Source organism: Mesoplodon bidens, assembly GCF_964165515.1.
Source record: "Mesoplodon bidens genome assembly, chromosome: 9".
NCBI classification, from domain to species: Eukaryota; Metazoa; Chordata; class Mammalia; order Artiodactyla; family Ziphiidae; genus Mesoplodon; species Mesoplodon bidens.
Genome location: NC_138166.1, coordinates 14,295,876 through 14,310,240, shown reverse-complemented (window position 1 = coordinate 14,310,240; position 14,365 = coordinate 14,295,876). Strand labels below are relative to the sequence as shown.

The following is a 14,365-nucleotide window of genomic DNA, read 5'->3' as shown; positions in this document are numbered from 1 at the left end:
ATGTTAACCTTTATTATTACGTGCATCTAGATCATGCGGGGGCGGTAAGCTTAAGCCATTTTTATTTGTCATGCCTTTCTATAAAGGAAAAAAACCAAGTTGTCTAATTGCAAAGGAAGCCTTGCTTCTTTGATCACACTTTTCATATTCTTGGTGACCTTCGTAGATCTCTTAAAAATCACCAACTTGAGAATCAAGTTTGTGAAACTACATACTTTGGGAGATAACCTTTTGGATTCCAGAATGGAAATCAGAGAAAAGTACTATTATGCGGTTTACGATATGGTGATTCGAGGAAACTGCTTCTGCTATGGCCACGCCAGCGAGTGTGCCCCGGTGGATGGATTCCACACAGAAGGAGAAGGAATGGTAAGTACACATTCCAGGCAGCTTCCTTCTTCGTACGGGTGATTCTAAAAAGCAGATGGAAGCTAGTATTACCTTAAGCCTTTTAATTTGGGGTCTTATTTTTCCAGACTGCTATTTAGTCCTTTGTACCATTCCAGTGGTTGATTTTTTTTTTTTTTTCCTTTTCTGTTTGCTGATTTTCTTGGACTACGAGAATGTAAAGAATACTCATTTCATAGACACCGAATTTTTGGAAATTGTCCCTGTGGGCTGCTGCTACAGTAGATATTTTAGTCAGTAAGGATTAAAGAGTTTTCTACATGACAGTCACATCTTCCTTTACTTGAGGGAATATTAAAAACCACAAGCATTCCAGCCTGCATGCCAGAAGGCATAAATTAACCCCAGCCCAGAGAACCTGGAAATTTGAACCTAGAACCACGGACACCATTTAGGAGTCAAATGGACTTTGTTTCTTGATCTTCTAATTTCATACTTTTCCCACTTTTATGCTGTGTTTTCAAATTATGTAATTTTAAAAATAGAGGACTTGGGTAACTTGCCAAATGGGTAACGTTAGCATATTTTACCAGTTTCTAAGTGAATTGTTGATTCTTGTTAGAATAGACCAGAGTTTAATTTGCCAAAGGGCCTTATGTAAGTACATGGCAGATGCAAATTGAAATCTTGCTCTCCTGACTGCACCAGGGCCTCCACTGGACTGTGGGCCTCGCTTTTTTTTTTAATTAAATAAATATTTTTATTTATTTTTTTGAATTTTTGAATTTTATTTTATTTTTTTATACAGCAGGTTCTTATTAGTTATCCATTTTATACATATTAGTGTATACATGTCAATCCCAGTCTCCCAATTCATCACACCACCAGCTCACCCCCCTGCCACTTTCCCCTCTTGGTGTCCATACATTTGTTCTCTACATCTGTGTCTCTATTTCTGCCCTGCAAACCGGTTCATCTGTACCATTTTTCTAGGTTCCACATATATGCATTAATATATGATATTTGTTTTTCTCTTTCTGATTTACTTCACTCTGTATGACAGTCTCTAGATCCATCCATGTCTCTACAAATGACTCAATTTCATTCCTTTTTTATGGCTGAGTAATATTCCATTGTATGTATGTACCACATCTTCTTTATACATTTGTCTGTTGATGGGCATTTAGGTTGCTTCCATGAGCTGGCTATTGTAAATAGTGCTGCAGTGAACATTGGGGTGCATGTGTCTTTTTTGAATTACGGTTTTCTCTGGGTATATGCCCAGTCATGGGATTGCTGGGTCATATGGTAATTCTATTTTTAGTCTTTTAAGGAACCTCCATACTGTTCTCCATAGTGGCTGTATCAATTTACATTCCCACCAACAGTGCAAGAGGGTTCCCTTTCCTCCACACCCTCTCCACCATTTGTTGTTTGTAGATTTTCTGATGATGCCCATTCCAACTGGTGTGAGATGATACCTCATTGTAGTTTTGATTTGCATTTCTGTAATAATTAGTGATGTTGAGCAGCTTTTCATGTGCTTCTTGGCCATCTGTATGTCTTTGGAGAAATGTCTGTTTAGGTCTTCTGCCCATTTTTTGATTGGCTTGTTTGTTTTTTTAATATTGAGCTGCATGAGCTGTTTATATATTTTGGAGATTAATCCTTTGTCCGTTGATTCATTTGCAAATGTTTTCTCCCATTCTGAGGGTTGTCTTTTCTTCTTGTTTGTAGTTTCCTTTGCTGTGCAAAAGCTTTTAAGTTTCATTAGGTCCCATTTGTTTATTTTTGTTTTTATTTCCATTACTCTAGGAGGTGGGTCAAAAAAGATCTTGCTGTGACTTATGTCAAAGAGTGTTCTTCCTGTTTTCCTCTAAGAATTTTAGAGTGTCCAGTGTTACATTTAGGTCTTTAATCCATTTTGAGTTTATTTTTGTGTATGGTGTTAGGGAGTATTCTAATTTCATTCTTTTACATGTAGCTGTCCAGTTTTCCCAGCACCACTATTGAAGAGGCTGTCTTTTCTCCATCATATATCCTTGCCACCTTTGTCATAGATTAATTGACCATAGGTGTGTGGGTTTATATCTGGGCTCTCTGTCCTGTTCCATTGATCTGTATTTCTGTTTTTGTGCCAGTACCATATTGTCTTGATGACTGTAGCTTTGTAGTATAGTCTGAAGTCAGAGAGCCTGATTCCTACAGCTCTGTGTTTTTCCCTCAAGACTGCTTTGGCTATTCAGGGTCTTTTGTGACTCCATACAAACTTTAAGATTTTTTGTTCTAGTTCTGTAAAAAATGCCATTGGTAGTTTGATAGGGATTGCACTGAATCTGTAGATTGCTTTGGGTAGTAGAGTCATTTTCACAATATTGATTCTTCCAATCCAAGAACATGGTGTATCTCTCCATCTGTTGGTATTGTCTAATTTCTTTCATCAGTGTCTTATAGTTTTCTGCATACAGGTCTTTTGTCTCCCTAGGTAGGTTTATTCCTAGGTATTTTATTCTTTTTGTTGCAGTGGTAAATGGCAGTGTTTCCTTAATTTCTGTTTCAGATTTTTCATCATTAGTATATAAGAATGCAAGAGATTTCTGTGCATTAATTTTGTATCCTGCAACTTTACCAAATTATTGATTAGCTCTAGTAGTTTTCTGGTGGCATCTTTCAGATTCTTTATGTATAGTATCATGTCATGTGAAAACAGTGACAATTTTACTTCTTCTTTTCCAATTTGTATTCCTTTTATTTTTTGTCTCTGATTGCCGTGGCTAAGACTTCCAAAACTATGTTGAATAAATGTGGTGAGAGTGGACATCCTTGTCTTGTTCCTGATCTTAGAGCAAATGCTTTCAGTTTTTCACCATTGAGAATGATGTTTGCTGTGGGTTTGTCATATATGGCCTTTATTATGTTGAAGTAGGTTCCCTGTATGCCCACTTTCTGGAGAGTTTTTATCATAAATGGGTGTTGAATTTTGTCAGAAGCTTTTTCTGCATCTGTTGAGATGATCATATAGTTTTTATTCTTCAGTTTGTTTAATATGGTGTATCACATTGATTGATTTGTGTATATTGAAGAATCCTTGCATCCCTGGGATAAACCCCACTTGACTCTGCACCAGGGCCTCCACTGGACTGTGGGCCTTGCTTCTTGACGAAAGGTGTGCCTTGCTTAGTTGATGCTGGCCTTTTCAAAAATTGTTAGTGCTCATCTAAGAAGGTGAAGGTGCAGGACTGACTTGTATTCAACAGTCTAAAACTTCTGTCTTCCCTTTACTCCATTTAGAACCTTTATTGCACAGATAAACTTGAATTTTTAACAGAGCCTGAAGGGAGAATATGTCCTTCTAATCTTTTTGCTCCATCTTTCAGAGAGTGCCAGGTAGATGATATTTACTTCTCAGAGTAACAAATCCTGCGTGTAGCTAACCTCATGTAGTCATGTCACTGCCATGCGCCTCACAGTATTTTGTACTGTTGATTCAGATGCCGTAGTTCCTGTGGTATGGGCTTTGGGACTGGTTTTCAGTCTACGTAAAACCACCTTATAATGAGAGGAATTTAATCTTCTGCTAACTGCACTCTTGTCGAGGTGGGTTCAGGGTGGACCTGTCTGTCCTGTTTCTGAATTCCATCCTGTAGAAACTAGTGTTAAGGTGAGGGATCCGTGAACGTGCATATTTGCTCGACGGAAAGAATTGATTTATCATTTATGTGCCTCAGGGGCTCAAGTGTGACTGGTGGTGTGGTGTAAAAGAGCACATCATGGTCCCTTACTGAAGCAAAATAATCTGTTTCTTTTTCTGGCATTTTATATTTCTTTCCTTAAAAATGTAAATGTGGTAACTGATTAATTCTTAAAATCTCATTTTGGGTTGAAAAAACATTTTTAAGTGCTGAGCTGGAAGTCAAAAACCAAACAAAGCAAGCAGAGAAAACCTGTCTTTTGTATGGCATGGGGTAAAGCTTGTAGTAAATTGAGTTGGTTCCCAGTGGTGTGTACACATTTAGTTCTCCATTATAACTTTTGTTGATTTCTATTATAATAGATTTTTTTAACTGTTAAGTAACTAGTTTGTTTTTTTTAAAAATTTTTAAGTGACTAATTTTGTTCTTCTGTGTTTTTCTCATCAATACTTCAATAAGAATATTTATCGAGTACCCGTTATATAGCAGGAACTCTTCCTAGAGTTGGGAATTACGGACATCAATAAGACAGGACGCACCGGGGGGAAGGGACAAAATAAAAACAAAGAAACCCTCATTGTGGTGCGCTACAGATGAGGATTAGTGTCAGAAGGGGTTGATATTTTCCATTGATTGTGGGAAAGGTCTGGCCGTTAGTATATCTCTTCCTTTGCTTTCTTCTGTTTTTGTAACTTTCAAGGTTCACGGACACTGCATGTGCAGGCATAACACCAAGGGCTTAAACTGTGAACAGTGCATGGATTTCTACCATGATTTACCTTGGAGACCCGCCGAAGGTCGAAACAGCAATGCCTGTAAAAGTAAGTCTCAGGCAAAGGGACGTTCTGAATCAATTCAGACCCCGGTATCCATTTTTGGAGTGGAGATGCTGTAACAGTACCTCGGTCTGCAAAAGGAAGAAAAGTTACTACCCTTTTCCCAGCCTCACCCTGATAATCCTAGGAAGCCACTATCCAGTCTATTAAATTAATCAATTAGTATTTGAGCAGCACCTATGTGTTTGGCAGATATAGTAGAAGACAGAGGTGCCACCCCTGACATTGTACCTGTTTTTAAGGCAAGATGACCATGAGCGAACAGTGAATGAAAACAATCGTGTGGTGGATCAGTAAGGTCTAAAAGAGGCGGAGTATTTGTCAGCCTTGTTTCTGTGCCAGCCCAGCTGCAGCCTGTGGCATCTTTCCATCCACCCATCCCTCCCGATGCTATTCTCTGAGCAGAAGGGTAGTTTGCAACACCACCACCCTGCCCCCCCCACACAGTGATTCTGATAGACTATCATCCCTGCGAGGCGTGCCGTCTCTGCCCCCACTGAGGACTGTTCTAGGAGCTCAGAAAACAGTGAGGGCTGGAGTGGTCAAGGTTTTGTTAGTAAGGACGACCAGCTGGCCCTTAACAAATAGTTAGGATTGTTTAGGTAAAGAGAAGAAAGCGCAGGGGGGCGGGGGGTGGGGGGAGGTGGAAGGGAGTTCAGATAAGGAGAACACAAAACACAAGGCTCTAAGGACATTCTCACGACATGAGGGTTTAATTCATGATTCTGGGCTTTAATTAAAGCAACGTATCCAGGGCACGACGACACAGTCCCTCCCTACAGGACGGATAAGGCCAGTGTGTAGAGCCCCGTGAGGGCCCCAGTGACAGAAGCTTCACTGTGAGAAGACAAGAGTCGTCGATGGGGGTTGTTGAGCGTGAGAGAGAGATGGTTCAAGCTGGGTTGGACCAAGAGGACTCCGCCGAATGGGCTAGAGGAGGGACAGCATGACCCAAGAAGGCCGGCTGGATGGCTGTTAAGGGTCTGATTAACAGAACCTGGCCCGGTGTGGTGGTGGGAATGAGAAGCAAGGGAATCCGGCCTTCATACCACGTTCCTCAAAGCCTGCAGCCCAGACAGGCTTTCCCAGGAACATACCTCGTAGAAAACCCTCTGGAGGGACGTATTCCCATCCCACCCTGAGCATGACCCAAATGCTTTTCCATGCAGTGCAGCCTTCCTGTGAGCGAGTCTCCAAGGGGGACTTCCCGCAGAACTTTTCAACTTTTTATAGCCCATTCTCTTCCAAAGAGGGCAAGTGGGGTTATTTCATAAAGGTCACACTCGGAAGGTTTCCAGCGTGGCTTAGGATTTAAACTGATGTCGTAAGCAGATGCGTCCTTTTCACCGCCAGCGCCTACTTGTTCATTGCCATTTTGCCTGAACTTTGTCCCCAGTTTCCAAAATGAGCTTCCTTCCCACCAACCCCATCCTCCCCCGGTACGTACATTGAAAAGACTTTTCCTGCTGTGGGTCTTGTCTCGCAGAATGTAACTGCAACGAACATTCCAGCTCTTGCCACTTCGACATGGCGGTCTACTTGGCCACTGGCAATGTCAGTGGAGGGGTGTGTGATGAGTGTCAGCACAACACAATGGGGCGCAACTGTGAGCAGTGCAAACCGTTTTACTACCAGCACCCGGAGAGGGACGTCCGGGATCCTAACCTCTGTGAACGTATGTGGGGAGAGGTCACGATGGGGGGACCTGTTTAGGTCAGCTTTCAGCTGGAATAGTCTGCTAGTCACCATCCTTCTCCTGGGACTCAGACCCAGCCTTATTTTAGCTGCTGTATAGGATGTCGGGGGTGGAATTTGCTTAGTAGTCCAGCCTTTTTGAGTCTATTTTTGTGACATTTGGAGGGTGAAGGGAATATGTGTATTTCTACGTACACACACACTGTGTTACCTGATGCTTCTCATTCTCCTTAGAATGTACCTGTGACCCAGCTGGTTCTCAGAACAAGGGAATCTGTGACAGTTACACGGATTTTTCTACCGGTCTCATTGCTGGTCAGTGTCGGTGTAAATTACACGTGGAAGGAGAACATTGTGATACCTGCAAAGAAGGCTTCTATGGTTTAAGCACGGAAGATCCATTTGGTTGTAAACGTAAGTACGTGTGTTCAAAAAGTTTGGGAGTTCTCATGTGCACGTGATTCCCATTTTACTTTGCAATTCTTAACCCAGTCGACTACTACAGACTCACTTGGTTTGTGTTTCTTTACTTCATTTTATCTTTAATGAAGCTTGTACTTGCAGTCCTCTGGGAACAATTCCTGGCAGGAATCCTTGTGATTCTGAGACTGGTTACTGCTACTGTAAGCGTCTGGTGACAGGACAGCATTGTGACCAGTGTCTGGTAGGTAAATCGTAATTACGCGGGATGGGTGGTTTGTGGATATGACATTTCAATAGAGAACGATTTTCACAGTTGTACGTTCTACCATCACCCTTTTATGTAAATATTAATATTAAAAGCCACGAGCAGACAGTTCACAAAAGAGGAATTACTAATGAATAATTTTGACAAGATATTCACCATCGCTGTTGCAAAATAAAACCACAGTGAAGGACCATCTTTACAGACAAAACTAACAAAAGTTTTTTTAAAAAAATAGGAATGCTGACTGTTAAGTGAGGGGCGGGTACTCGTGTGCTACTGATGGAAATACAGACTGGTTCATGCTTTGTGAAAAGTGTTTTGCAGATGTGTATCCATAGCCTGTAGAAATGTGCATCCCCTTTGACCCAGTAATCCCACTTCTGGGAATCTATCCTGATGAAATAATCAGAAAATTGGACAAAGATGTATTCACCAGAAGACTCATTGCATCTTTTATTAATCATAACAAAAATAACTTGGAAGCAACGGTAGGGAAAATAGTTAAATGAATGTGGGTGTTTCTGTGCAGTGTGGTATTTGGTTGCCATTGAAAATGATGGTAACATGAGGAAATGCTTATGCTGGTGTGAAAAAAAAAAATACAGGAACACAGGATGTGAGTAGTATCTTGACTAGGGAAAAAGTTCATCAAGAAAAACAAAATCTGGAAGGAAACAGACCAAAAAGTTCACTGTAGAGATTCTGGGTGGAGTAATTATGAGAGTAATTTTTAAAAATTATGTTTTATACCTTTTAAAACATTTTTGTGGTTGCTGTCGTATTCCTGTCTCACCGCCAGAGTAATTCCAGTGAAGAAAATTGGCATGTTTGCTGCTATAGCTCACGTTAATTCTTGGATGAAGGCTATTTACAGGGCAAAGAAACTGCTCTGATCTGGGGTTACCATGTGGGTTTGTGCAACCCTCTCTGACCCCAGTGACCCACAGCTTGGGTTCTTTATGCTAGAATACTCCTACTCACACCTATCGTAGGCTTACTGCTTTCACGGTGCAGATGAACATTTGGTGGAACATCCAAAACACGCCATAACTTGTCTCTTGCTGCGTCTATGGTGTAATTACAGGAACCCCCCTTTAGATGTTTAATCTTTTGTTCTGCAGCCGGAGCACTGGGGCTTAAGCAACGACTTGGATGGATGTCGACCTTGTGACTGTGACCTTGGGGGAGCCTTAAACAATAGGTGAGTGGAGCTGCTCTGACACTCTTGCGCTCAGTCACCCCCAGTGTCTTTGCGACCTCTAGGACGAGGGTGACGTTCAGTGTCTCCTAAGAAGATAGAGTGCATTCACCTTTGCTTTGACTGCCTGAGAATCACTTTTACCTGTGCTCTCAAAGTTTTCAAAGGTTTATTCATTCCAAGAGTTAGCTTTGAAGCCTTCTCTAGTCTTTGTTTCTTGGGTTTTTTATCTTGTTTTTTCATGTTTCTTTAGTTTTTGTCCTTTTTTTTAATTGAAGTATAGTTGAGTTACAATATTGTGTTATTTTCAGGTGTTCAGCACAGTGATTCAGTTATATATGTGTATATTCAGTTATATATGTGTATATTCAGTTGTATATGTATGTTCTTCAGATTCTTTTCCCTTATAGTTTATTATAAAATAATGAGTATAGTTCCATGTGTTATATAGTTGGTCCTTGTTGGTTATTGTTTCTTGGTTTTTAGTAGTGTTATTTGTTTTGTATTTTACTTTTCAGTATTTTTTAAATTATGGAAACAGTGTATGCCCGTGGTTTTAAAAAAAAATTCAAACAGTCCAGACAGGTATCCTGCCTTTTTTCCCCACCAAGTTCCATTGCCTTGAAGTGCCACCGTTAGCAGTTTCTTGTGTCTCTCTAGAAATTAATAATAGTGCTCAAAATACCTATAAAAATGACAGTTTTCTTCCTCTCATTTCTTTTGAAATCATCTTAGATGTTACTTTTTAAACAAGACAAGTACAAAGGAATATAGTCCATGATTTCCTACTTAGCTTAACATTTTTTATAAATCAAATAATATATGTATGTACATTACTCTGCAATTTGTTTTTTTAATCTAGAGGGTTTTTTTTTTATATCAGCATCTATTCATCTACCTCTTTTTGTGTGTTCTATCATGTGATAGTGCCATGATTTATTGATTTCTGTTTTTTGGTTTTCTTTCTTTTCAAAAATGTTGCAGTGAATATCCTTATTGGTAATCTCGATGAGTGTTTGTAGACATATCTATAGATTGGGTTCCCAGTGATGGAAGTGCTAAGTCAAAGTACATGTGCATTTTCTATTTTACTAGAGGATGTCAGATTGTTCTCCAGACATATGGTGCTAGTCTATTTTCCTCCCAACCAGTTACAAAGTACCTTCTTCCCCAGTCCCGCCACCAGCAGCTGGTATCATCAAAACTTTTATTTTCACCAGTTTAAAAGACGGAAAATGCAGTCCCATTTTGATTTGTGTAAAGGCTCTTCATTTTATTCTTCACTATTTCATTTTTTCCAACTTGTGGGTACATTAATGAAAATTACATACAATAATTTTAGTGACTTAAATAGGTTGATATTCCTTGAATTGGTGAGACATGACCCTTCCCTCAAAATGATCAAAGTACACATTTTGGCAAGATGTTCAATTTGTGGGAGTTGCATTAATTACCTTTGAGTCGTCTCTGTGTGTTACTGGATCAGATTCAGAACATCTGGTAAAAATAGCATAAGTGACTGTTGGGAGGATAGACAGATGTTTCCTTGTGGCCCAGGATCTTCCCCGGGAGAACGTGCTGAATTCATTGAGTAAGCCTCATGGATTCAAAAACTGACTCTCTTGCAGGAAGATTTCCCAACACCGTAGTAGTCTGCTTGGGCAGGAGTGAGATTTTAGGCAGCAAGAACATGATCTGTTTGGCCTCCGTATTGGGGTTTGTTCTGTTCCAGATCATGCAGTGAACTTGGGACGGCATGTTGCCTCCGGAACTCCAGGGTGAATGCCTGTTCTTAGAAAACCTCCAGAGGGGAGGAAGCGAGGGTAATTCCATAAAGGAGGAAAGCGAGACCAACTGCTCTCTCTGCTGATGAAGCCACTTCTCTGACTTCCCTTGGTGACCCCCAGAACACAAGCTGATGATTCCTTTCGTAACTGACTCCTCAATTCAAAGCTCTTGCCACTCCAGAAATGCTTCTCGATTAGAGGAAAGTGGCATACGTAACTTTCCAAATTATGTCCTAAACTCAGGAATGTCCTGTGTTCCTTTACCCTAAATGGTTTTTGCTGCTTACACTCCCTTCCTCTCTCTCGCTCGTCCGCACATGCTTCCTGTCTCTAAATGCACCCACGCACAGCCCCTGGCCTGCCCCTAATCTCTCCTGCAAAAAATGTGCAAAACCCAGAATGTGCTAGTCAAGAGAGTTTCTGAAACAAACTAGTCAAGAGAGTTTGTGAAGTTATTTTTTTTCAATTTTGATTGGCGTAGAGTTGCTTTACAATGTTTTGTTAGTTTCTGCTGTACAGCAAAGTGAATCAGTTATACGTGTGTACGTATATCCTTTAGTGAAGATTTTAAAGTGGGTAATTTGATCTTTCTAGCATGATGGATGAAATAGATGCCTTATCTTTTGGCCTCATTGGTGGGGGAAGAAAAGAAACTTTCAAGATGCCTCTAGTCTTGTGACTCTTCCTTTCTAGAATGCTTGGTGCATAACAGATGCATACTTGCTGAATGATTGATTTGTTGCAGACAGTCATAAATATCTTCCACCTGACAGTATTATTGTACTTTGCTTTGCCTCAGACACATGTTGAATAAATGTTGACTGAATAAAAGAATTTGAGAGACAAAAGATTTTTACGATATAAAAAAATTAAACATGCCCTCCTCGGGACAGGCAATCTCTAAATCAATCCCAAAACATTCCTTAGTTACTTTGGCTAGGGCTAGATTAAGTGTAAAGTCATGAAGTGGAAAAAGTTTTTAAATGCTTTGTTTAATGAGCTGAGTGGCTTTTGGTAGAACAATTAAAGTGTGTAATCCATGCCTATTATATTGACAGCTAGTCTGAACTTCGGAATATTTTAAAGTAAGACCTAATTGATTTAAATAACGTGACTCAAACCAGGTTAATGACGTTTTGCCTAGTAGATAACCTGCTTTTTTTTTTTAATTATTTATTTTGGCGCATCGGGTCTTAGTTGCGGCACGCAAGATCTTCGTTGAGGCACGCGGGATCTTTTGTTGCGGCACGCGGGCTTCTCTCTAGTTGTGACGTGCGGGTTTTCTCTTCTCTGGTTGTGGCACGCGGGTTCCAGAATGCGTGGGCTCTGTAGTCTGCGGCACGCAGGCTCTCTAGTTGAGGTGTGCGAGCTCAGTAGTTGTGGCCATGGCATGTGGGATCTTAGTTCTCCGACCGGGGATCAAACCCGCATCCCCTGCATTGCAAGGCGTTTACTGCTGGACCAGTGGGGAAGTCCCCTAACCTGCTTCAATGAATAAATAAGAGTGGTTGCTAAGTAAATGCTGCTTGCAACTGTTTAAAACGTTGAAAAATAGAAGCAGCTTGACAGCAGCCTTCAAAATTATTTCATCAGTTAAATTTAGGACTTCGATACCCGGCTTGAAGCCCACCACTTTCTTCTGAAGACCTCTCCTTTCTCCTTCTTAGACTGAAGGCCCCAACCCTCCCTTAATGTGAAAACACATTACTTCTGCATCTTTGTTAGCACTCATTCTGCTTTGTGTTATAGCTGTTTGTATTTGAAAGGTCTCTTTGGACAGGGATCTTGTCTTAGCTGTTTTTGCATATTCTTTTGTCCCCAGCCCATTGATAGGTGCTCAGTAAATGAGCTGAAATTTATTGTACTTCGAAACCAGAGCAGAAGTTAATAGATATTTTCATCAACGTATGGGATAACTGTGGTGTATCTAACCCTTTGTTAACTGCTATGGCAGCTGGACATAAAGAGATCATCGAACATAGCTCCTACCCTTTAAGAACCTATTCTAGTTGTAGGGGAATTGGCGGTGGAGGTTGGGTGGAGGGGTGGTGGGAAAGCTGCTCTGGATAGAAGGGATGGTGCTGACTGCTCAGCACTGGGGAACCAGCTCTTACTTGTAATCAGTATTTTGGAGATTTCAGCGTTGAACAGAGTAGTGGTCCTTGTGAATGATGATTTTTATCCTTTAATGTTTTTCTTTTGCTTTATTTCTTAGTAGTAAAGTTGAGATTGTACAGTATTCTCCCTGCTCATCACTGTTTAAATGAAAGGGTTTTCCTTCCAAGAGTTACCAGTTGCTACATTTATGAGAAATCTGTGTTTTTGAGAAATGATCTTTTTATAAAATTTATTTTATTGATGTATAGTTGATTTACAATGTTGTATTTCTGCTGTATAGCAAAGTGATTCAGTTACACATTTCTATACATTCTTTTTCATGTTCTTTTCCATTATGGTTTATCACAGGAGATAGAATATAATTCCCTGTGCTGTACAGTAAAACATTGTTGTTTATCCATCCTATACATAATAGTTTGCATCTGCTCAACCTAAACTTCTAATCCATCCCTCCCCCCACCATGCCCCCGGCAACCACAAGTCTGTTCTCTGTGTGTCTGTTTCTGTTTTGTAGATAAGTTTATTTGTGTAATATTTTATAAGTGACATCATATGATTTTTGTCTTTCTCTGTCTGACTTACTTCACTTAGTATGATAATCTCTAGGTCCATCCATGTTGCTGCAAATGTTATTATTTCGTTCTTTTTTTATGGCTGAGTAGTATTCCATTGTGTATATATGTACCACATCTTTATTCATTCATCTGCCAATGGACATTTAGGTTGTTTCCATGTCTTGACTATTGTAAATAGTGCTGCTGTGAACATGGGGGTGCATGTATCTTTTCTTTTTTTTTCTTTTTAAGAATCAATTTTATTTTTTGGCTGCGTTGGGTCTTCATTGCTGCATGTGGGCTTTCTCTAGTTGTGGTGAGCAGGGGCTACTCTTTGTTGTGGTGTGCGGGCTTCTCATTGCGGTGGTTTCTCTTGTTGCGGAGCATGGGCTCTAGGCGTGCGGGCTTTAATAGTTGTGGCTCGCGGGCTCTAGAGCGCAGGCTCAGTAGTTGTGGTGCACGGGCTTAGTTGCTCCGTGGCATGTGGAATCTTCCCAGACCAGGGATCGAACTTGTGTGTCCTGCATTGGCAGGTGGATTCTTAACCACTGCGCCACCAGCGAAGTCTGCATGTATCTTTTCAAATTATGGTTTTCTCTGGATATACGCCGAGGAGTGGGATTGCTTGATCATATCGCAACTCTATTTTTAGTTTTTTAAGGAACCTCCATACTTTTCTCCACAGTGGCTGCACCAACTTACATTCCCACCAACAGTGTAGGAGGGTTCCCTTTTGAGAAATAATCTTGGCCTTTACCCTTTGAGGAAAAAAATAGGGCCTGTGTTAGGTTTCTGTTGCTGCCATAACAAATTACCACCACTTAGTGGCCGAAAACAACATAAATTTATTATCTTACAGTCCTGTATGTCAGACACGGTCTCAGGGGACTAAAATCAAGGTGTCGGTAGGGCCACATTTCCACCTGGAGGTTCTGGGGAGACTTTTTCCTGCTCAGTCTCGCTGTTGGCAGATTTCAGTTCGTTTGGTTGTAGGATGCAGTTCCCGTTTTCCTGCTGGCTGTCAGCTGAGGGCTGTTCCCAGCTTCTAGAAGCTGCCCACATGCCTTGCCTCTTTGTTTCACCTTCACAACCAACAACGGTGGGTCAGGTCATCCTCGCGCCACAGCTCTGACCCACTCCCCTGCTTTCCTCTGCTGCTTCTAAAGATTCATGTGATTGGCTTGGGCCCACCTGGGTAACCCAGGATAATCCCCCATCTCAAGGGCCTTAACCTTGATCTCATTAGGAAAGTCCTTTGTGCCCCATGAGGTGACATATCCACAGATTCCAGGGATGAGGATGTGGACATCTTTGGGAGTCATTACTCTGCCTGCCACGGGCCCTGATACATTGTGTTTTATGTCTTTTTTCTACCTCACTGATCCAGTGAATTGCATCTGTATCTAGTTACAGGGACATTGGGGTCGGGGGGAACAGCATTGTCAGACG

The 14,365-nt window shown here is 40.9% G+C and overlaps 1 protein-coding gene across 2 annotated transcripts in view; it reads left to right on the top strand.

Annotated features, from left to right (window-relative positions):
• LAMB1 (laminin subunit beta 1) overlaps positions 1–14,365 on the top strand; it is a 74,847-nt gene that overhangs the window by 19,558 nt on the left and 40,924 nt on the right. For both annotated transcript variants that reach the window (XM_081244636.1, XM_081244635.1), the window contains exons 8-13: positions 167–369; positions 4,741–4,861; positions 6,363–6,551; positions 6,806–6,985; positions 7,123–7,235; positions 8,381–8,460. In XM_081244636.1, the coding sequence (XP_081100762.1) occupies positions 167–369; positions 4,741–4,861; positions 6,363–6,551; positions 6,806–6,985; positions 7,123–7,235; positions 8,381–8,460 (886 nt within the window). The remainder of the gene's footprint in view (positions 1–166; positions 370–4,740; positions 4,862–6,362; positions 6,552–6,805; positions 6,986–7,122; positions 7,236–8,380; positions 8,461–14,365) is intronic.